At 34.6% G+C, this 23,493-nt stretch overlaps 1 protein-coding gene across 1 annotated transcript in view; it reads right to left on the bottom strand.

The window, feature by feature from the left end:
* Nucleotides 1-23,493, bottom strand: part of LOC128014266 (discoidin domain-containing receptor 2-like) — a 33,424-nt gene that overhangs the window by 9,323 nt on the left and 608 nt on the right. The window contains exons 2-9 of the mRNA XM_052597703.1: nucleotides 13,094-13,201; nucleotides 12,895-12,997; nucleotides 10,567-10,795; nucleotides 9,434-9,581; nucleotides 7,868-7,973; nucleotides 6,031-6,217; nucleotides 2,121-2,367; nucleotides 1,423-1,515 (exon numbers count right to left, since the gene is read on the bottom strand). Of these exons, the coding sequence (XP_052453663.1) occupies nucleotides 1,423-1,515; nucleotides 2,121-2,367; nucleotides 6,031-6,217; nucleotides 7,868-7,973; nucleotides 9,434-9,581; nucleotides 10,567-10,795; nucleotides 12,895-12,997; nucleotides 13,094-13,154 (1,174 nt within the window). The 5' untranslated portion in view covers nucleotides 13,155-13,201. The remainder of the gene's footprint in view (nucleotides 1-1,422; nucleotides 1,516-2,120; nucleotides 2,368-6,030; nucleotides 6,218-7,867; nucleotides 7,974-9,433; nucleotides 9,582-10,566; nucleotides 10,796-12,894; nucleotides 12,998-13,093; nucleotides 13,202-23,493) is intronic.

Raw genomic sequence — 23,493 nt, 5'->3', positions numbered from 1 at the left:
GTCAAACACAGACGGGTTATTAAAGATCCACACAGATGGGAAATCAAAAATTACCTGTATTACAGTGTATGATGTAGCTGTACATCTGTGTAAACAATGTGCAAAGTAATTAAACCAAAAAGTACACGATTTATAAAGTTATTGGCCTCTAAAGTAAGGAGTCGACTCTGAATCGCTGAAACGAGTCGTTATAGAGTTCAAATCTTTTGCCCATCTCTATGTACGACACTAGGAACACTTTGCATAATAATCTCCGCCTACCGTGTTGGGAGAAACCGAACTCTGACCTGCCCCACCCCCACCCCCACACACATGGCTAAAATTCATTTTCACCACAATACCAGAGCAGTACAACAAATCCCCTTTGTTGTGTTCACAACATTTCACTGATGACTGCTTTTCTAATCTCGGTGAGTACAGCGGGATTTTCAAAGCATTTGGCCATAAAAGAGGGTTCATTACCAACTTTATTTAGACCAACAAGCATCTCCGAATCACAACACGAAGTATGATTATGAAGTTATGTGTTTGTTTTCTCCCGAGCATCTTATCAGTATGTGTGCTGTCTGCAGCCTTTCTCTGTGCTGATCTTCATTTACAAACACGTCATTAAAATGAATTGTAACAAGTGCTGCTAACAGATATTCTGTGATAAAGTAATCCATATGAAAACGCGATGTCTGTTTTTCATGTCTCCCGTCGTTATATCCAATGTGACCACGCCCCTGCGCTGAACGCGCTATTCAGATTCAAACTGAAGCGCGCGGCTTGAATACACCCACACAGAAGAAAAAGCAGCAAGACTGTTCAAGTTTTTTGTTTTACTGTTTGCTTCGCGATGAGAGGAATAAGACATAATTCACCCCAAAAAGATGCTAACGCATTGTTTACCATGAAGTTGTGTGCGGAACAACCAATCAAACCTGACTATGTCAGTTGACCAATCAGAACACAGTATGCTACCGAAAGGTGGGGTTTAAGGAAACTTAATCTTTTGAACAGCTTCGCGCGAACCGTTTGGGGATCTCTGAGAATTGAGGTAATTTTAAAATGATATTTTGACAAAATGACAATGTTTTTTAAACTTGGATGGATTTAAACCTAATGTACAGGACTTATAAAACAGTGATAGGAAGCTTAGAATTTTCATCTGACTGGCTCTTTAAAGTTCAATCAAAGTGTGTAGAATAGTACAGTAGTCAAGTATACTCATTTAAAGCCAACAGGAAATGATGTTCACAACACATTTTACTTCCATAATGTGACACATTTCCTTCATTTGTATGGATCAGGAAAAGTGTTCTCTATAAGATTTTGGTTAGACAAACATTTAATTTTATTTGAAATAATATGCATTAAGTATCAAATGATTACATTTTGATTAGAAAAATGCAGTGATTTATCAGCACAGCGACGTTTTACCTGTTTTTTCTGTAGTTTGTGGTACTTTGCTATTAAGCTCATATGAAGGAGGGGTCAAGACTTGGGGCCTCTGGGTAGGAAGCACATTAGTTGCTGCAATGGAAAATAATTTAAGCACAGGAAGTTACTAAACCATAAATTATACCCACTTAAAAATGCATTTATGATTCATATTATTACAATATTGTATGCATTTCCAAACACACAAAGAAATTAATACTTCTATTCAGCAAGGATGCATTAAATGAATCAAAAGAAAACACTTTTTGTCTCATCTACAAATATATATATATATATATATTAAATAAATGTAGTTTCTGAGCAGCAAATCAGCATATTAGAATGATTTCTGAAGAATCATGTGACACTAAAGACTGGGGTAATGATGCTTGATGATGAAAATTCAGCTATGCATCACAGGAATAAATTAAATTTGAAAATGTATTCAAATTGAAAACAGTTCTTTTGAATTGTAATAATATTTGACAATATTACTGTTAACTGTCATTTTGATCAAATACATCCTTTAGTGAGCATAAGATACTTCTTTCAATTTAAAATTTTTTTTTATTTCTTCCCAAACCCAAATAAATTGGGAATAATGATATGAAAAGCATTTCACGGTTCTGGCTGTATTTTAATGAGGTAATACTGAGAATACCAGTGCGAGGGAGAGATGAGTTGTTCTAATTTCATACCAGACTGAAATGAGATCTCGCTGAACATCATCCAAGTGTCTGCAAAGTAGAAGCGGCAGCGCAGCGCCGTAGCCGATCTGTGCTTTAACGGGACGGTCACATACCGAGCGCTTGGGTTCCGGTCGTCTAAAACGGTGTGAAACTCAACCGGTTCTGCTTCCCACTCAGAAATGAGGTACAATTTAAACACACAGGACACGGACGCGAAGATCTTCACACCCCGAGAGAACATGTTATTACTATGAACCTGTTCAAAAGAAGATAAAAAAATATCATTAACATTTAAAGGCTTTTTGAAGCCTTTCTGTGTTCAGTATAAATCTTATTGTAAACCTTATTGTACTATAATATGTACTAATAAAGTCAACATGAACAACATTTTTTACTATTTTTTTAATAAAGTGATGTATTTGTGATATATGAGTGATATATGAAACAAGTTGTCCAATAATAAATAAAAAAAAAAAACAACAGGAGGAACTGTATTCATTGGGAAATGACTGGATTGAATTGTGAAAAGCGGGAATTATACAGTAGTTCAAGGAAGTGACAATAAAGACATTTATAATAATACAAAAGATAATGTTTCTGTTCATCGAAATGTCCTGAAAAAACGTCTAAAAACTGACATATTAATGTAGCATACTTTCAAAAACATACAGAACATTTTTACTGACCCCAAACTTTTAAACAATGCGTAAAAGTAAATTGTAAGTAAATAATATTAGCTATGATTTCATGCCGATTTAAATAAATAAATAAAAATAAGTAGATAAAAAGCAACTAAAAGAAAGTGGCCCGACTTCAATAAACATGTTATTTTCTAATGTATAAAATAATTACTTCAAGATTAAGCACCTAAACCACCCACTCCACAGACACGGGCATGATTATATACAGACACAATAAGCATCGTTATTATGGCAAGCCATCCTGCTGCAATATGTAATCATGTGTGAAATATGGTGTATAATTAGTGCTATATTAAAACTGTCAGCCGTAAAACACTTCAAAGCACATGAAGTTCAAATTACAAACATGTAAACCAGAACACATACTGTACACATGGTAAATCAATGGTTTGGGTTCAGTACAAGTTCATAAAATAATTACATTGTTCCTGAGTTTGAAAAATGAATATACCAAAAGGTACTTATGTAAGAGAAAAATGGTATCTGTGAGGATATCCAGTCAGGATTTAGACCATATCATAGTACTGACACTGCTCTCATTAGAGTAACAAATGACCTGCTCTTATCATCTGATCGTGGTTGTATCACTGTATTAGTGCTACTGGATCTTAGTGCTACGTTCAAAATGATCGTCCTCAACATTCTTTTAAATAAACTTTGTTGGCATTAGTGGAAGTGCATTAGCATGGTTCAAATCATACTTATCTGACAGCCATCAATTCATAGCAATGAATGAGGAGGTATCATATCGATCAGTGCGGTATGGAGTACCTCAAGGCTAAGTACTACGCCCATTACATTTCATGCTTTCCATGTTACCCTTGGGAGATATCATCAGGAAACATTGAGTTAGCTTTAATTTTATGCTGATGACACTCAAATTGGCAAAACACACCAATTGGAAAAACTAACAGAATGCATAGTAGATATAAAGACTGGATGACAAGTCATTTATTGCTGCTAAATAAAAAAAACAACAACAGAGGTGTTAATTATCAGACCTAAAATCTGGGCATGTAATATTTTAGAACAATGTATAACATTTGATGGCTGCTCAATTCTTCATCATTAGTTAGGAACCTAGGTGTGCTATTTCATCCCAATCTTTCCTTCGAAAGACATGTTTCTAGCATTTGTAAAACTGCATTTTTCTATCTCATCACCATTATATCTAAAATGTGACCTATGCTCTCAATGTCATGTGCAGAAACGCTAATTCATGTGTTCGTGACCTCAAGATTAGATTATAGAAATGCTTTATTGGGTAGATGTTCTCAACACTTAAAAAACATGCTCCAGTTTGTACAAAAGGGGAAAGTTGTGGCATAATGGTTAAAGAGTCGGACTCGCAATCGAAGGGTTGTGAGAGTCTTGGGCCGGCAGGAATTGTGGGTGGGGGGAGTACATGTACAGTTCTCTTTCCACCTTCAATACCACGAATTAGGTGCCCTTGAGCAAGGCATCGAACCCCAAACTGCTCCCCGGGTGCCGCAGCATAAATGGCTGCCCACTGTGTGTTCACTGCTCTATGTGTGTGCTCTTTGGATGGGTTAAATGCAGAGCACAAATTCTGAATATGGGTCACCATACTTGGCTGAATGTCACATCGTCGTCAAAAAAAATGCAGCAGCTAGAGTTTTTACTAGATCTAGGAAGTATGACCATATTAGCCCGATTCTGTCAACACTACACTGGTTCCCTATCAAACATTGCATCGATTTTTAAATCCTGTTAATTTCTTATAAAGCCCTGAATGTTTTAACATCTCAGAACTTGAGCAAGCTATTATCAGTCTTTGGGACAGCCACAAGCCTCCAGGTTTTCATCCAAAATATATTGTGTTCCGAAGACTAACAAACTTTTCAGGTTTTGGAACGATATGGAGGTAAGTGATTTATGACAAAATTTTAATTTTGGGGTGGAGTAACCATTTAAATCTAGATTAAAGACCCATCTCTTTAACCTGGCTTACAAATAACAAATGTACACATTTCTATTACTCAAATCTGTTAAAGGATTGTTAGGCTGCATTAATTAGGTAAACCGGAACTTGGGACACTTCCAATAACACACTATGTACTTTTTACATCATAAGAAGAATGGCATCTACACTAATCTCAGTCTGTTTCTCTCTTATTCCAAGGTCACCATAGACAGCAGATCCAGTCCGTATCCAGCCCCGACGGTGAATTAGCACCTAGAGACGACATCTACAGCCCTGAGTTTCCTGAGCTTCAGAATCAGATCCCCAGTGAAGACCTTATCTCCTAGACTTGTCATTGAGACAAGACCATGGAACCAGATGAGTCCTCAGCACAATCTAACTTGCTGCAGGATTGATCAACCGTCTGGCCAGAGGAGAACAAGCCTGGTTTCTCCCAAGGTTTTTTCCTCCATTCTGTCACCGATTGAGTTTTGGTTCTTCGCTGACGCTGTCGTCTCTGGCTTGGTTAGTTGTGGTGACTTAATTTCCAGTGATTTTGTCGACTTGATTGCACAGATACTATTAGAACTGAACTGGATGATGACATCACTGAATTCAGTGATGAACTGCTTTTAACTGAAAACTGAGTGTTTACTATTGTCCTTTAGCACTGACACCATATTTTCCTGTTTTGATACTGTAAAGCTGCAATATGAATAAAGGTGACTTGAGTTGACTTACAGTGAGGACCAGAAATAAATAAACATCAAAATACACAGTTTCAAGTGAATCACCACAATATTTAAATATTATTTTGTTCAAAAGTTTGGGGTCAGTGTAATAAAAAAAGAAAAAAAATTACATAATTTTGTTTTTAGCATTAAATGAATTAAATTGGTCAAAAGTGACAGTAAAGATATTTATAATGTAACAAAAGATTTATACTTCACATAAATGCTGCTATTTTGAAAAAATCCAGAAAATTTGTATCACTGTTTCAAATATTTTTTGAGCAGCAAATCAGCATATTAAAATTATTTCTTAAAATGATTATTAGAATCATGTGACAGTGACACTAAAGACTGAAGTAATGATGCTGAAATTCAGCTTTGCATCCCAGAAATAAATGGCATTTTAAAATATATTCAAATAGAAAACAGTTATTTTGAATGGTAAAAATATTTCACTATATTTCTGCTCTTTATCAAAAATAAAAGCTTTACATTCTGCTTTCAAATGCTGGCCCTATTTACTTCCATACCTGCCTCATACACAGCTTGTGCTTCACTCTCACCTTCATAGAAGTGAAGTTTCGTTGACTGTCAAACTGGAACTCCATCTCTACATATCCAGGACCCAAGCTGTTGTTCCTCCAGCCCACATAGTCATATCCTGGCCACAACCGGTCCTGTCTTCTCTGTACAAAGTCATCCTGACCAATCACACCATCTGTCAGCTGACCCAGACCTGCAGACAACTTCCTGTGAGAGCAGAGAGAGACAGGAAGCACTTAGTTTTGGGCGAAGAGTGATTATCATTCATTCTAGAACTTATATACAATCTTGATTGTTTTGCCATAGAATGACCCTGAAAAGTCCACAATTCCAAACCTGGCTCATATCAACAAGTCAGGAAAAAGTGGATGACAAATTAATGTGAAGGAAAGACAACCAGCAAATGTATAAAGAGGTATTTAACCAAAATATTATCATTATTGTATTGGCATTGACTGATATTAGAAATTTCTTTGGCTCAATAAGATTTAAAATGTTTTTGAAAGAAGTCTCTTATGTTCACCAAAGCTGCATTTATTTGGTCAAAAATACAGTACATTTTGTGAAATATTATTACAATGTAAAATTACTGTTTTCTATTTAATATATATTTAAAATGTAATTTCTTCCTGTGATGTAAAGCTGAATTTTCAGCATCATTACTCCAGTCTTCAGTGTCACATGATCTTCAGAAATCACTCTAATATGCTGATTTGCTGCTCAAGGAACATTTATTATTATCATTAACAGTTACAATGCTTAATATTTTTGTGGAAGTGGTAATATGTTTTTTTTTTTTTCCAGGATGAATAATTTTTTTGGATGAAATAGAAATCTTTTGAATCACTATAAAAGTCTTTACTTTAATTTTTGTTCAATTTGAAAACATCCTCGCTAAATAAATGTATTACTTTCTTAAAATAAAATGTACTTACATAAAACATTACGATGGTAGAGTACTTATTTCTATTATTATTATATTTAGATTACATTTCCCACCAAAATAAACATACAATCAATCTTTAAAAACACTAAAAGTTAAATAACGTTAAATGAAATTTTTATTATATCTCAAAATGAATGTTATGTTATTATTTTTTCATTCTAAATAATTCTAATGTTGTGATGCTTAAATGTACTTTACACTAATTTAAAATATTTTTTTTCAAGCTTAATTTTTATTTATTTAATTAGACAAAATAAAACAGAATTTCAATATCAGCTAATTTAAATGTTTTATTTATCAATTATGTATTTGCCATCATATTCACAGGAGCAAATTAGTTTTAGCACTTTTGAACTTATGTGAATGCATTTCTTACTTCGATCAAATTCTTCATTTTGGTATAGAAAGTTTGAAACTAAATATATTTCCGATTTAAAAAATATATTTCATTGAGCTTCACAGTTTACAACATATATTTAATACACTTTATTTTTTTTGTCTGTATGCAAAACCATCAACCATAATATGATATCAGTAGTTATTATAATTAGAATAGATTAGATTCAACTGTATTGTCATTGTGCAGAGTACAAGTACAGAGCTAATGAAATGGAGTTAGCATCTAACCAGAAGTGCAAGAATATAGTGTTTTATATACATAAGTGCAGAGTAAGTGAAGCTATGATATACAGATTGTACAGTGGAGTATCTATATACAATATTGAGCAGCATATATACAGAATATAAATAGGAATGCAAATGTACTATTATATACACATTATGAACAGCAGCAACGTGAGAACAGTGATAATAAATACAGATGGATAAGTGTGCAAAAGTATAATCAGCAAAGGACAGAATTGTAGCTACACATATTCTTTGGAATATTCTACATTAGATGAGACCTTCACCTGCGCTCTAGGACCCCATCGTACGTGGAGTCGTTGAGAGGTGTAATGGGATAGCCAGGAGCCATCATGGTCTGGCCCTCAGGACACCTGTATGCCGTCAGGCCATCTGCACAGCAGGAGAAAGAGAAAACAGAGAGGTCCCAAACGTTAATATTGCGTTAGCTCTAGAATGTAATTACAACATTCTCTTGGCTCACGTTTAAGGCACTAGAGTAATTGAGGTCAAATTAAACTAAGCAGCAAATCAGACACTAGGGGGCAAATCTACACAAGCCACAGCTGCTCGGGTGTGAGATGCCAAGACAATCTGTTTCAGTCTGTAGCTCATATGCAAGTGTGAAACTGAGGTCCTGTTAACACCTGATATTAAGATGTGTTTTGGTCATTTGGATCATAAGTAGACGGTGGGTGGGGGGGTTACTTCTGAGGTCTGGAAAAAATATGACATACATAGGCTGTAGGCTCATATATTTATATGATTAATAATAAAATGATTGCACACTCAATACAAACACATACTATATTATTCCTAAATGATGATGAAAAAAAAAAAATGAAATTACTATCACATCCAGAGATCCAGAGAGAGCAGCAATCATCATGAAGGCTTTACGTTTATAACAGCTTCACAAACAGTAGACCACATTTCTGTGTTGCAAACATTAAATAATAATGAAAATTTTTAGATAAAAGTTTAGAGTCTGGATATAGCCACACACACAGACACAGTCATCTGTCTCATGATAAAAAAAATTTAGTTAATTTTGCATCATTTATGATTTATTTTATCCACCCGTGACACACCAGCAAATATTAAGAATGCATTTTATTACCCAACCCGCAAATTATCCACAGCGCACTTGGATATATGAAAAGCAAAATATGTTTTCTGCATAAATCAGACGGACTTACTGAAAATGCTAATTCATTCTCAGGCAGCAGGAGGTGCTTTAACGCGGGACAAACCGTGGTTTCTCAGACAGCAGGTTCATTAATGACATCATCAGTGACTAGTCGACTTCGACTCGACTCTCATCACATAAAAATCAACTTTAAAAATGAGAAGTCATTCAACCCCTACTGTGTAGTAAATGCTGCTCCACGTGAAAGCACGCACATGTAGAAATTTACAGCTTATTAAAGAACCGGCTTTACTGATGCGATGCACATTAATACCGTGCTGATATTTATCATGCATCCCTAGTCTATATAAAGCTTGAAGCACCAGAATCGGCATCAGTATCGGCAGATCACCGTGATGAGATATCGGTACGCAGTATCGGCTGAAAAACCTGATCAGAGCATCCCTACTTTCAACCACTTCAGTCCAGATTTCTTTGAGGGGAGGGTCTATGGGCCAGTATATGTGGGATTTTCTGATCTTTCGATCTAATATTGTGAAATAAGTATTGTGCAAATTACTTATGAAGAGAGAGCACAGAGAGCAGCTTTTGTTTCTGCTCTGACAGCCCCAAAACTACACCGAAAACTGTGGTTTGTCTTAGAACCAGGACTTTTTTATATATAAAACTGCATGACATGAATTATGTAATTCTCATGACTTACCCTGCCAGGCGCATCCGAACAGCTCTACTCTCATGCACACAGTGTGTACGGCATCAGTAACGGGAATCAAACGTAAGAACCGAGTGATGATGGGAGGATGGAGGTCTCTCACCACAGAGTCGTAGGTGTTTATATTGGCCATTAAAATCTGCAGAAGACATTAGTTAAACAATAAGGCACGAGACTGTGCTGTGTTATGAGCATAACAGTAATAAGAGTGTGCAGTGTTCCTGTAGCTCAATTGGTAGAGCACTGGTTTGGGGTTCGATTCCCCGGGAACACATGATAGGTAAAAATTTATAGCCTGAATGCACTGTAAGTCGCTTTGGATAAAAGCGTCTGCTAAATGCATGAATTTAATTTAATTTCAATTTAAACACTTTTATTAGAATGTTATGAAACCAATTCATTTTCTGGAATCCTTCCACTAGAAGATATAGTCCCTGACATAAACCAAAGCTTATAGGTGATGTCAATAGGTATTGACTAATTAACATCCAGGACTGGTTTAGTTTGATAACACAACACACTGCACTATTCAATAACTAAAATAGGATTGCTATGATTACTGGTTAACGCACTAATACATACTACCATTTAAACATTTGAGTCAGAAAGTAACACTTATATTCTGCAAGGATGTATAAAATTGATCAAAATGTTACAAAAGGTTTATATTTCAAATAAATGCTGAACATTCTATTCATGAATAGAATCCTGAAAAAATTTATCATGTTTAAAAAAAAAATAATAAGCTGCACAATCTTTTTCAACATTGCTATAATAAGACAAATGAGCAGCAAATCAGCATTTGAATGATTTCTGAAGGATCATGTGACACTGTAGACTGGAGTAATGATGCTGAATTTTTCATTTAAATTGTAATAATATTTCAGCAATATTACTTTTTTTTTTTTTACTATATTTTTGCTCAAATAAATTAGCATAAGTGACTTCTTTTAAAAATAATAAAAAAATATCACCCCAAATCTTTGGACAGCTGTATATAACATGATTGCTTACTGGTATAACTTATGAATGTTGATCATTTAAGTTTAGCATCAAAACTTTAGTTTATTCAGGTCATTTATTTAAAAATGGAACATTATTAAATACACTCTGGTTTTTCCTACCTCACTGCCAAAGCGGTTTCTCCAGGAGATCCAGCGGTGTCCATCGCGACTGTACTCCAGACGGTATTTGCGTGCAAACTCGTTGCCGGAGTTGTGTGCGTAGCGACCCTGTGTAGCAACCACGGTGAGGAAGATGAGCTGACGAAGGTCAAGCTGAAGATACTGAACATCTGAGGGTTGCAGTTGTCCAGCAGGACACCAGGCGCCGTCTCCCTCCTCGTGGTTTAACCTGATGCAACAACAGACAGATGCAAATTACGCTGTAAAAGAGGCCTAGAGCTTTACTTAAAGGAGTCAGACCATGACAAATCTAATTTTAGCTAGATTTTTGAGGTAAACAAGCTTGATGCACTGCGAAAAAACTAATAGCTTTATCTACTACACGTATCCACTTAAAGTCATATGCTACCCATGGTTCTTACTTATTAAAAAAATAGTAGTAAAACAACAGCTAGCAGTAGCAAGGAGCTATTAATGCTTTATGGCTCTGATTCTGCAGAGATGCAGATTGCATGTAATATAGGCTCTCTCAGGTACAATACTAATCTCTGAGTATTAAAACTATTAGTTATGACTATGCTGACTTGAAGCTTTGGGAACAGTTTTGAATATAATATGATTATAGTTGTGTTTGTGTTTATTTTGGCTTATATTCCAGGTGGAGCATGTGGGCTTGTGAGAAATGGGCTGGGAAATCATAATAGTTAGCAAGAGATGTGCATCGCATGGGTGGGAGGATGAGAAACGGAGAGAGCTAGAAAGTGTTATCATATATATTCAGACTATAAATATGTTTGATATACTAATCAGATTGGGTCAAGTGTTATAGACCTGAAACCTCACTCACTCACTTTGCCTTCAATGAAAATCCATCACTTAAATAAAGCAGTCTCCGCTCTGAAACACAGTCTGGTATGTGAACAAATATTAGCTAATGAGCTCAAATTAATGATTGTTTGTTTTTAAATGTGTCATAATGCTATAGAAATTAATACTTATATTTAGCAAGGGCATATTAATTTAATCAAAAGTGATAGTAGAAACATTTACTGTATAATGTTAACAAAGATGTCTATTTCAAATAAATGCTGTTCTTTTAAACTTTATATTCAAGAATCTGTGAAAAATCCAGAGGTATATAAGCCACAATTGTTTTTAAAGATTGATGATATTAGGATTAATAACAAATGTTTCTTTAGCAGTGTGATATGTTTCAGTTTGTGTGGGTGAGAAGGAAGGAGATCGGGGTCGCCTTTAACATTAGCTGAAATAAAATAAAATACAATTAGATTTTTATTTTACTTGAACATTTCTCATTTTTATTTAGTTTTACTTTAAGTACTGAAATTACTAAAACTAAATATAAACTAAAATTACTAAATTCATAAAAACTATCATAAAAACTTCATAAAAACTTACTTCATAAAAACTAAGACATGAAATAAAAAAAATCACAAAAACACAACAAAAATCTAGCGTAGCGTTAGTTCTGGCAGGTAACGTTAGTCAAGCTCGCATCAGCTAACTCTCAGCTGATCCCCATCTACCTATGGGAACACGACACCTGTCTAAGCCTTCATATATAAGGTCCTCAGTATTATCAGCTGTTTTAGCATTGCTCATCAGCTAATTACCCTCCTCCATCCCCAACTCCTCCTTTGTCAGTCAGGATTCAGCCTTCTGATTCTAACAGTTAATAACTCTTACAGTTATTTAAAATTACTTGTGATTTTTTTTTTATAGTTTATAGAAGTTTTGTTTTTCTTTGTTTCTCATTAATGCTTCTCATTTTTGTTTAGTTTAATTTAAAGTACTAAAACACCTAAAACAAAACTACTAAAACTTTAACTCAAATTAAAGTGTGAGCCGAATATATAATAACATTTTAATTCAAAATATTAACAAAAACTACAATAGCATACCAAAACAGAGAATGAGCTAAAATATTTTATAATATTGCATTTTTACTTTTGATTAAAGAAATGCATCCATGGCGAGACTTTTAAAAATAATAAAAAACCTGATACTAAACTTTTGAATTATATGTTTTTAATTTAGCTTTTTTTTTTTTTACTTGATTTCTTGTGCTGTAAACCATTGCAAATTATTTTATTTAAGCTAGTTGTCAAAGGCAACATTTCTTTTTTATTTTTAACTTGAAGTACTAAAACAACTAAAATTAAAACAAAGTTACTTATAAACATATAGACATAAAAAAATACAAAAACACAAAATTAAATCTGGAGCAGAAAACATAAAATCATATTCAAGATATCAACAAAAACTATAACAGAATATCACATGATACTAAAATAACACTGATGTTACCTTGCATACTGAGGGCCTGTGGTTTCATACCACTGGCTGGAGGCAGTGATGTCATCGTTTTTGATCCTCCCATCCTCCATACCAAGAGGATAACGACAGTGAGCTAAGGAGGTCGAGGGAGGACATGGTGAGAAAGTGAATGTTTTTGCCACTGTCTCCATGAAAGCATATGTTTGTGTCTGTCTGCATGTAACATTACCTGGGTCTATCTGGCCATTGACGTTTATTAGTGAGATGGCCAGCAGCAGATAAAGCAGCATAGTGAGACCTCAGAGTCTGCCGACAGACCAGACTACAGACTACATCTCTGAGGAACAAAAGAAACATATCAGTACAGTAGCATCTACTCATTTCCAGCCAAAATAAACATTTAACAATCAGAAATGGAATCAAAACAGAACAATATCAGAGCCATACAGTACCTACTGTAGACAAAGACTAGACACATTTTAAAGAAGTTAAATAAAGAAAATGTTGAAATAATTTCCACATTAATGTGAAATCACTAGGGAAGGGATGTAACAATTCACTCAACTCACGATTCGATTCACAATGCTTTAAAAAAAAAAAAAAAAAAAAACAAGCCCTAAATCATATAAATAAGTAGCACAAATAAAATAAATATCTTCACATAAACAAAATAAGGATTTGTCTGTGCTCTTTCCATTTAAAATGAGAGGCAACCACTGTATTTTAATCATGATCCAAACAAAGAATGTGCATACATACAACATGGGCAGTTTTTAATCTAAATTAGATTTAGAAATTTGAAGCAAAAACAGAATGATTTGACTTCAGATTTGTGAAACTAGAAATAAAAAATATCAACATGAAACACAAACAGCGGAAGAGCTGAATGAGACGCCAGCAGGTGGCGCTTAAAGCATTTCCTTGGTTACCGCTGTAAACAAAGTAGCCCTGAACTTATGAACTTTAATATGCATTATACAGAGTCAGGATGAAAAGAAAATATACCATCTAAACTTTTCTAAAGACAAAACTACCCTGTATTGAATCGCGATTGTTTAGCATCTGATCTGATTTAAATCGTCACATATTTAAATCAATTTTCAACCGGCTCGTAGTTAATTGTTACATCCCCAGAAAACACCCAATCAAGTACTATTTTTACACTGTCAGTAAAAAATTAAACACGCACTGTAAACTTAAAAAAATACACCGGACTAATAATTATTTGTCTATATTAAAAGTATTGCTCTGAGAAGTATATGTTAAGCCCCTCCCTCCGAAGCTACATTCTGTGTTGATTACTATCGAAGCTTCGAAGCTCAAAAAAATGGTATTCAGACCTGCCCTACTTGGTGAGAATAAGACAGAAACATTTTTCAAAAACATACACAAATCTGACCAACCCCAAACATTCGAATGGTAGTCTATATTTTTTTTTACAGAGTTTTTTTTTCTGTGCATTTTAAGTATGCTTATGTTTTTGCTGCTCCATAATTTGCTCTTAATGTCAGCTGTTGAAGAAAACATCCTTAAACTCTGTCAGAGAGCCGAGTGTAAATGCAAGACAAATCGGCACCCTGATGCTTTCAAGCGCGGCGCAGCTGCAAAAATCCTCTGGGCTTTCTCAGTCCTGTGGGAACTCACAGATCACATTAGTATCACTGCTATGCTAACTATGCAAACAATGCCAGAGCAGATGTGGCCGGGAATCACGGAGAATTCTGCCTCATTCAGGGTGGGATTCTCATTAGTGACAAATAAAAGGGGATCTTTCTTAAAACACACAATATCATTGAGAATATCTTTTTTTTTTAAACCACCAGACTGTCTCTCTCACACAATCAAGCTATAAAATAGCCATTTTATTCTGAGGTTTCCATCCAAAACTTTAAAACTAATTTTCCACATCTCCTGCTCCAAACATCACTATTATTGTTCATAATTAGGCACAAACCTCTAACCCTTTTATTAGCTGTATTAAATTAACATAACTTGTCCTGGAGATGAATGAGTCCTTGGTTTGTTTAGCAGAGGGTCTTTTCTATTACTTTTCTAAGCATCTGGATGTGTGTTGAAGGATCATCTTGAGACATATCTACAGAGAAGAATATCCTAGACACTTAAGACCAGAAGTAGGGCTGCATGGTTAATCAAAATAAACCTGAAATTGCTAAATTTGATTTAGAGCTATTATTAAATTGGGTGGCCTATAACACATTTGGAAACGCAAAATACAGCATCCATCTTCCTAAACTTAGAATGATAAGTGGTTCATATGAATAAAAGTTTAGTGTTTTTATTTGTTTTATTTTTAGGAAGACTTTTTTTAATGAAGAATTTTTATTTAGTAGTAGTACAATTCATAATAATAGTATTGATAATGATAATAATAATTAGTATTAAACTATTACAACAATTATTTCTGTTGTTGCTGTTCTTCTAATTATTATTATTAGACTAATAATAACAATAATATTATTTTGTATTATTTATTGATATATTTTTTCTTAAATACTTTTGTTAAACAATATTGTTAAACAATAGTTTATCATTTTTATTTAGCCGAAGTAGTAACTGGTATTAATACATACATAAAACATATACATATATACATATATATATATATATATATATATATATATATATATATATATATATATATATATATATATATATATATATATATATACACATATATAACACATACTACTACTATATGTTTGAGAGTGTGCTGAGTGCAGCGCGATTACTGTGGAGGGTCTCTCTAGTTTCCCAAACCTCAGACCACAGGAATGAGTCTGATTTCATGAGTGCATCACACCCCAGCCATTACCCCAGAGACAATTACACACAAACCATCAGCAGCCATTACTTACAACTAGGGCTGGGAGATATGGCAAAAAAATTTATCACGATATAATGTTTCATATCATTCGATATTGATAATTATTGAATTTTTTACAACCTCTTAAATTTAACCACTTTATTTTTAAATTACAACATTTATTGAGTCAAACAACAACTAATTCTAGCTTTAACAGTCAACACAAACAATGAAATAACGACTGTCTATTAAAAAAAATCCATAACTTCTAAACTAACATTTCTAAATCAAATATGATTTCCTAAATTGCATTTACAATTATCAACAAAACAGCATCATGTAGTTATACACCACTTAATACTAGGGCTGTCAAAATGGCTGAAAAGCTAAATTAGATTTTTTTACTTATATATTGTCAAATGCAAAATTTCAGTTAGGGTGAAGAAAAGCTTTTGCTTCTATTCCCGATGCCACAAGAGGGTGCATCAAAATATAGATTAAAATACAACTAATGCACGTTAAGTAATACATGACTGTTAAGTGAATAATATTTAAAATAATGTTTATAAACCAATTATAATTAAGTTGCTTAAAAAACCATAAACAAAACAGCATCATGTATGCATTCATAGTTTAATACAGAGCACGAAAAGCCAATCACACAGTACGTTTTTCATTTAAAAACATATGAGACGCAGTGGAATTAAATAAAACCCCACAAATACTTGAGACTAGGCATGTGACGATAACCGTTTTAAAGGTATACCACGGTTTGGAAAGGTCACAGTTTCAAAACCAATAACATTTTTTGTTAAACCATTCCTGCGGGATGCCCTATTTGTTTTTATCTGTTGTCAAAGACGGAAAGTGCAGGACTCCCTCAGTTTTGTGCAGCGAAGAGCGTAACGAGTCACACAACTCCTCCCCTCCTCCGGTTGGTGTGACAGCCGAAGGAGGTGAATCCCTAGAACTTTTTTGGGGGAAATTTTTCGGGTAACTTAGACTAACCATCTTCCGTACACAACAATGTTCCGTACAGATGACGTTTTAGCACCGATCGCTAAATAAATAATTCTGCGTCGAACATAAACTATATATCTGTATCATCTTCATTTCTCCCTCTTTCACCCCAGATCAAGACAGATACACACACATGCTGCTTGTTCCAGTGTTGAAATAAATACTATTTGGCTTGCTATCGAGGCAGATAACAGGCTAATTAACTAGCTAGCATTAACTAGTTTCCTTCACTGTGGTTACATACTACGTACACATCTAATTACTATGTAAATACAGAGGTATTTGGGACACTTAATATAAAGTGGGACCGATTAGGTCAATGTAGTCTTGCTGAGCATAAGAGAATGTATTCAAAAACAAGTCTTACACACTTCCAAAACATTTGAATGATAGCATATTATTAGAAAAAGTGTGTTTTTGATCATTACATATAAACACGATCATGACTTGTGTGGTTTGTGTGTTTTTCATACATTGTGTTCTCAGTGTGTTGATGAGAATACCCCATGAGCCATTATGTAATTTGCAAGAACACCCGACTTGTTACAGTGAACAAAAACACATGCATGCACACGATCAAACTAACAGTTCTGGAGTGCAAATGAAATGTTTGGAAAGAAAATTGTGTGATACTTTATGGCTATTGCGTGATGAGGGCCACAGATATAAAGTAATATGTTTATTAAAGGAAGAAGAGTGAGAGGCGGAAGAAGTGGATGGAGGTTGCAGATGGTTTATGTAATGTTTGGCTCAAGTAAAGGCCTGTCTAGAGCTGGGATTCCAGCCTTCTTGCTCATCTTTCTAAGGGGCCTCATCGTGTGACTGACTGGGAAACAATAAAGCAACAAAACATTAACAATGCTAACAGAGACAAACAAACATGCAATACAGCCTATTTTCTTCAAATTCTGAATAAATTAAAGGATGTATGACCAAACAACAATGATACAGAAATACCATGCAATTTAAATAATATATTAGGGTTGTCACTATACCAAAACATTAGTACCAATACCAATATCATTGACATTTTAAAATTTTCCAAGCCAATTATAATACTCTATCAAAATGAATATAATTCTTAAACATCCATTAATTTATTGAGGTTTAACAATATTAGTAAATTAACTCTTTGCCCTTCATTAACAATTTTCTGGCTTTCTGTGTTTTCACTTTTATATGGTAGGAGGCACTATTACACATGTTCTGAAAGAGTATTGAATCTCTAAATCAAAACATGGTGCAAAAGAAGCGGAAACGAGTGATGACATAAATGGGATGTTAACAGAGAGAGAGATGCTGAAAATGGAGCACAGAGACATCAGCAGAAAAAAAAATAGGCCTACTGTCACAGGCAGAGCAGCTCACTGTTAGCGATGCGCACAATATTGGAAATATTGAATTGGGGGTTTATAAGAATGTATCTCTGAGGAAAACTACTGTCTTCAGAAAAGTTTAGACGGCATTTTATTTTCATCTTGAAGCAGTGCTGCTTTGTTTTACAGCGGTAACGAAGTAAATGCTGTCTTGCTGCTGTTCCATATGCGCCACCTTGCTGTCAGAGAGTGAAACTGCATTTTCATCCAGCCCATCTGCTGTTTTTATTTTGTGCAGATGTTTTATGTAGCATAATTTCACAAAGCTGAAGTCAGACCATTCTATTTTTGCTTCAAATTTTGACATTATAAAATTATAATTTGCAGTAAATCAGAAACTGCTCATGCTACATGTCTATAGCATCTCTGATGGTATCATGAGTTAACTGTAGTTGTTACACCCTAATTCAAATGCATGCAGATCGTTCTGCCTGTAGATCAAGTAAACATCTTGTCCATGTACACATATCTTCATTCTTTTTTTGTCTCTTGCTTAATTGTTTTTATAAATATAAAAGAAATCTACACAGTTCAGATACACATACAGGAAAATATTCTGAGGGCCATGAAAGTGATAAAAAATAGTTTTAATCTTTTTTAAATGCCATCAGGGAAATAATTAAATACAAGTTATGTGTTACGTTTTTATTAATTAGTATCAACTTATATAGAATTACATTTCTTATTATAGAAAAAAAAAATGCATCTACAAAGCGCTATACTAACAACAAACAGTCTGTTTCATGAAAGAAAGTCTCATCTCATAACCTACAGTACCCAAATTCCTGACTCTTACAACTGGCACGTACATGCATGCATACAGACAAAACATGCAGAACCCTGCAAGCATGCAGGAACGTGTTTGCCCTACTGAGCTATAATTAAAGGACCAAGAGAAACATGAATGCGTTCGGTTCACTCTCATCTGCACAACATGTTTCACACACACACATACGCATGCATCACACTCACATCCTGGTGTTAAGGAACTGCAGTACAGTTCACTCAATGACCTCTGTCGAATCTTACTGCCAAACATCTCAAATTATGCAACACATTAAACAATGTGCAGAGCAAAACCAAGAGAGAGTCGCTGACAGCTGAGCTCACCAGAGACAGAGAGAGAGACTGCACAAAACCACAGACACAAATGACATAAATGTTGTAAATAATCTCAATCAACAGCCAGTTAGTCACGTTAGATACAATGTACTTCAGATACACACATAGGAGAACAAAACAGGATAGTAAAACGTGGAAGTCTCAATATATTCAAAACCAAATGCTCTGCTGCCTCAGGGACAAACTTACTGTGGCCACAACTGCAGCTGAAAAATACTTTAAGCATTTAATCTATTCAGTTCAAGCTAAGATCTCTTTATTTTTTGAGCATGGAAAGAACCCAAAGGAAAGAAGGAAACAACAACTAGTATGGCAAGCTAATAACTGATAAATGTATCATTTTAATGCAATGTTGTTTTGGACTAAAAAAAAAGTCTGTCAAATGCATAAACATAAATAAGTAAAAAATACAGAAGTCTGTGATCAAAAGTCAGAAATCTCAATATGAATAAAATTGTCTGTCTAATGCATAAAAAAACACTAATTAAAAAAATAAAATCGCAACTCAAAACATATCTCAATGAGTACTTCCGAGATTAATAGTTAGTTTTATATTAATACAATATAATATACTTGAATATACTTTAATCCTGTGATGCAAAGCTGAATTTTCAGCATCATTACTCCAGTCTTCAGTGTCACATGATCCTTCACAAATCATTCTAATATGCCGATTTGCTGCTCAAGAAACATTTCTTATTATTATCAATATTAGTGTTACCTAATATTTTTGTAGAAACTGTGGTACAATTTTTCTTTTATGAATAAAAAGTTCAAAAGAACAGCCATTATTTGTAATATAACTATTTTGTAATGTTATAAATGTCTTTAGGGTCAGGTCTGATCAACTGAATGCATCCTTTCTGAATAAAAGTACTAGTTTATATATATATATATATATATATATATATATATATATATATATATATATAGTGTGGATCGAAAGTTTGGGCACCCCTTGCAGAATCTGTGAAAATATGAGTAATTTTCAAAAAATAAGAGAGATCATACTAAATGCATGTAATTTTTTATTTAGTACTGTCCTGAGTAAGATATTGTACATAAAAGATATTAACATTTAGTCCACAGGACAAAAAAATTGCTGAAATTATTAAAATAACCCCACTCAAAAGTTTGGGAACCCTTGGTTCTTAATACTGTGCTCTGTTACCTGATGATCCTCGACTGTCTTTCTGTTTTGTGAGGGTTGTGCATGAGTCCCTTGTTTGTTCTGAACAGTTAAACTGAGCAGCGTTCTTCAGAAAAATCTTTAAGGTCCTGCAGATTCTTCAGTTTTCCAACATCTTTACATATTTGAACCCTTTCCAGCAGTGACTTTATGATTTTGAGATGCATCTTTTCAGACTGAGGACATTTGAGGGACTCAAACACAACTATTTAAAAAGATTCAAACATTCACTGATGCTCCAGAAGGAAACAAGATGCATTAAGAGCTGGGGGGTGAAAACTTTTGGAATTTGAAGATCAAGGTAAATTGTACTTAATTTGTGCACCGGGAAACATACAAGTATCTTCTGTTGCTTACGAAGGGCAGAACTAAATGGAAAACAATTATATTTCAACAAAATAAGACAAATTTGGCCATCTTCATCGTGTTCAAAAGTTTTCACCCCCCAGCTCTTAATGCATCTTGTTTCCTTCTGGATCATCAGTGAATGTTTGAATCTTTTTAAATAGTTGTGTTTGAGTCCCTCAAATGTCCTCAGTCTGAAAAGATGCATCTCAAAATCATACAGTCACTGCTGGAAAGGGTTCAAATATGTAAAGATGATGGAAAACTGAAGAATCTCCAGGACCTTAAAGATTTTTCTGAAGAACGCTGCTCAGTTTAACTGTTCAGAACAAACAAGGGACTCATGCACAACCCTCACAAAACAGAAAGACAGTCGAGGATCATCAGGTAACAGAGCACAGTATTAAGAACCAAGGGTTCCCAAACTTTTGAGTGGGGTTATTTTAATAATTTCAGCAATTCTTTTGTCTTGTGGACTAAATGTTAATATCTTTTATGTACAATATCTTACTCAGGACAGTACTAAATAAAAAATAACATGCATTTAGTATGATCTCTCTTATTTTTTGAAAATTACTCATATTTTCACAGATTCTGCAAGGGGTGCCCAAACTTTCGATCCCCACTGTATATATATATATATAAAACAGAAAAGAAAAAAGACACCAGCATGTGCAAAACGAACATGTTCAAGACTAGACTAACAGCATCATTTGTTCTTATTTCTGGGAAATCTCAATTGTAAACAATGAGCTTTACGTGCACTCAATGTAAGTCTTCAATAGAAGTCTTCACTCTAATTCATCATCTGCTTGGGTACTTAAATATCACTCAACCTCTACTTTACGTTCATACTGCATCTATAACAAACACATCGAAGCCATCTCTTCATTGACCTCAAAATGGCTTCAGCAATCGTTTTGTTGCCGATGCTGTCAATTGTTATGGTCTGCAGTAACTTTCAGAGATAAACGTAGAACAGACAGCCTGATAATCAGACACAGACAGAAACAAGAGCTGCGAGCATGAGAAAATCGATGAGTTAGGCTCAAGGCATTTTTCATTTGTTAGGCAACGACTGACCTCTGCTCTGGCATACAACACTTTCTTGCATCACAGGAGAAAGAAAAACAGCACACTTAATAAAAAGCACAGAGGAAATAGATGTTATAACCGGCTTTCCAAAGATTAAACAAAGAGATGAAATGCCTTGGATTCTCAGGCACAGATCACAGATCTTTCACTTTTCAAAACAGCAACCTATCAATCTATCATCACCAGTTCTTAATAAATTATCAATAGTCAATGAGAGTGATTAATGTTTCTAATACACACCACCCGTTAAAGTTCACCCACAAACACACTGACTACATCATAAAAAAGGGAAGGGTTAGATGCCACAGTTTTACTCAGCTTTAACTGAGCTGGTTCTGTGCACTTCTATAACTGTCTAGTGTGGGTCAGTCAACAAATCAGATATAAGGAGACTGCAACGGACTGTTAGGACAGCTGAAAGGATTATTGGTGTGCACCTGCCCAAACCTTCAGGACGAAATTTATAAGTCCTGTAAATTAGGTTTAAATCCATCCAAGGTCAAAAGACATTGTCATTTTGTCAAAATATCATTTTAAAATTACCTTAATTCTCAGAGATCCCCAAACGGTTCGCGGGAAGCTGTTCAAAAGATTCAGTTTCCTTAAACCCCACCTTTTGGTGGCATACTGTGTTCTGATTGGTCAACTGACATAGTTTTGATTGGTTGTTCCGCACACAACTTAACGGTAAACAATGCGTTAGCATCTGTTTGGGGTGAATTATGTCTTATTCCTCTCACCGCGAAGCAAACAGTAAAATAAAAAACTTGAACAGTCTCGCTGCTTTTTCTTCTGTGTGGGTGTATTCAAGCCGCGTGCTTCAGTTTGAATCTGAATAGCGCGTTCATCGCGGGGGCGTGGTCACATTAGATATAACGAAGGGAGACATGAAAAACAGACATCGCATTGTTTTCATATGGATTACTTTATCACAGAATATATGTTCGGCAGCACTTGTTTAGTTTTAAAGAAGACATGTCAACTTTCTATAGATATCTCTCTCATGTCTCTTCGTTGAGTATTCACGGAGTTACACTTTTAATTACGTGTTATATGACTGACAGCACTCTGTCAGTCATATAATTGAAGTGAATTGGAGTCGGGGCTTTGAGAGTCAAAAAAAAAAAATACACAAACAAAACCAAATTAAACCCTGCGTCTAGTGATGATACACTGATGTGTAAAGACACAAAACGATTGTCTGTGCAAGAAATTAAACAGCATATGTTTTTTTTTTCACCTCTGAACAATATAAATACTGTTCAGTTTCTTGCACAGACCTATCGTTTTGTTTGTGTATGTTTTTTTTTTGACTCTCAAAGCCCTGACTCCCATTCACTTCAATTATATGACTGACAGACTGCAACGGTTTGAGTTAAATATCTTTGTTTGTGTTCTACTGAAGAAACAACGTCACCTACATCTTTTATGTCCTGTGGGTAAGCAGATAAACTTCAAATTTTCATTTTTGGGTGAATTATCCCTTTAAGCGTTCGGAGACTTCGGACCACTTATAGATCAGTAGTGGCTCGGTCTGATTCAGTCCGATTCTCGAACGAACCGTTCAGACCGGTTAGTGAACCGACTCAGAAAAGACTCATTCACTAATCACATCAATCGTGCAAAATCCAAAATAAAACATATAGTTTTTAGAGGTA

Source organism: Carassius gibelio, chromosome A5 (genome assembly GCF_023724105.1).
Source record: "Carassius gibelio isolate Cgi1373 ecotype wild population from Czech Republic chromosome A5, carGib1.2-hapl.c, whole genome shotgun sequence".
NCBI classification, from domain to species: domain Eukaryota; kingdom Metazoa; phylum Chordata; class Actinopteri; order Cypriniformes; family Cyprinidae; genus Carassius; species Carassius gibelio.
This window is presented reverse-complemented; position numbering and strand designations above follow the sequence as displayed.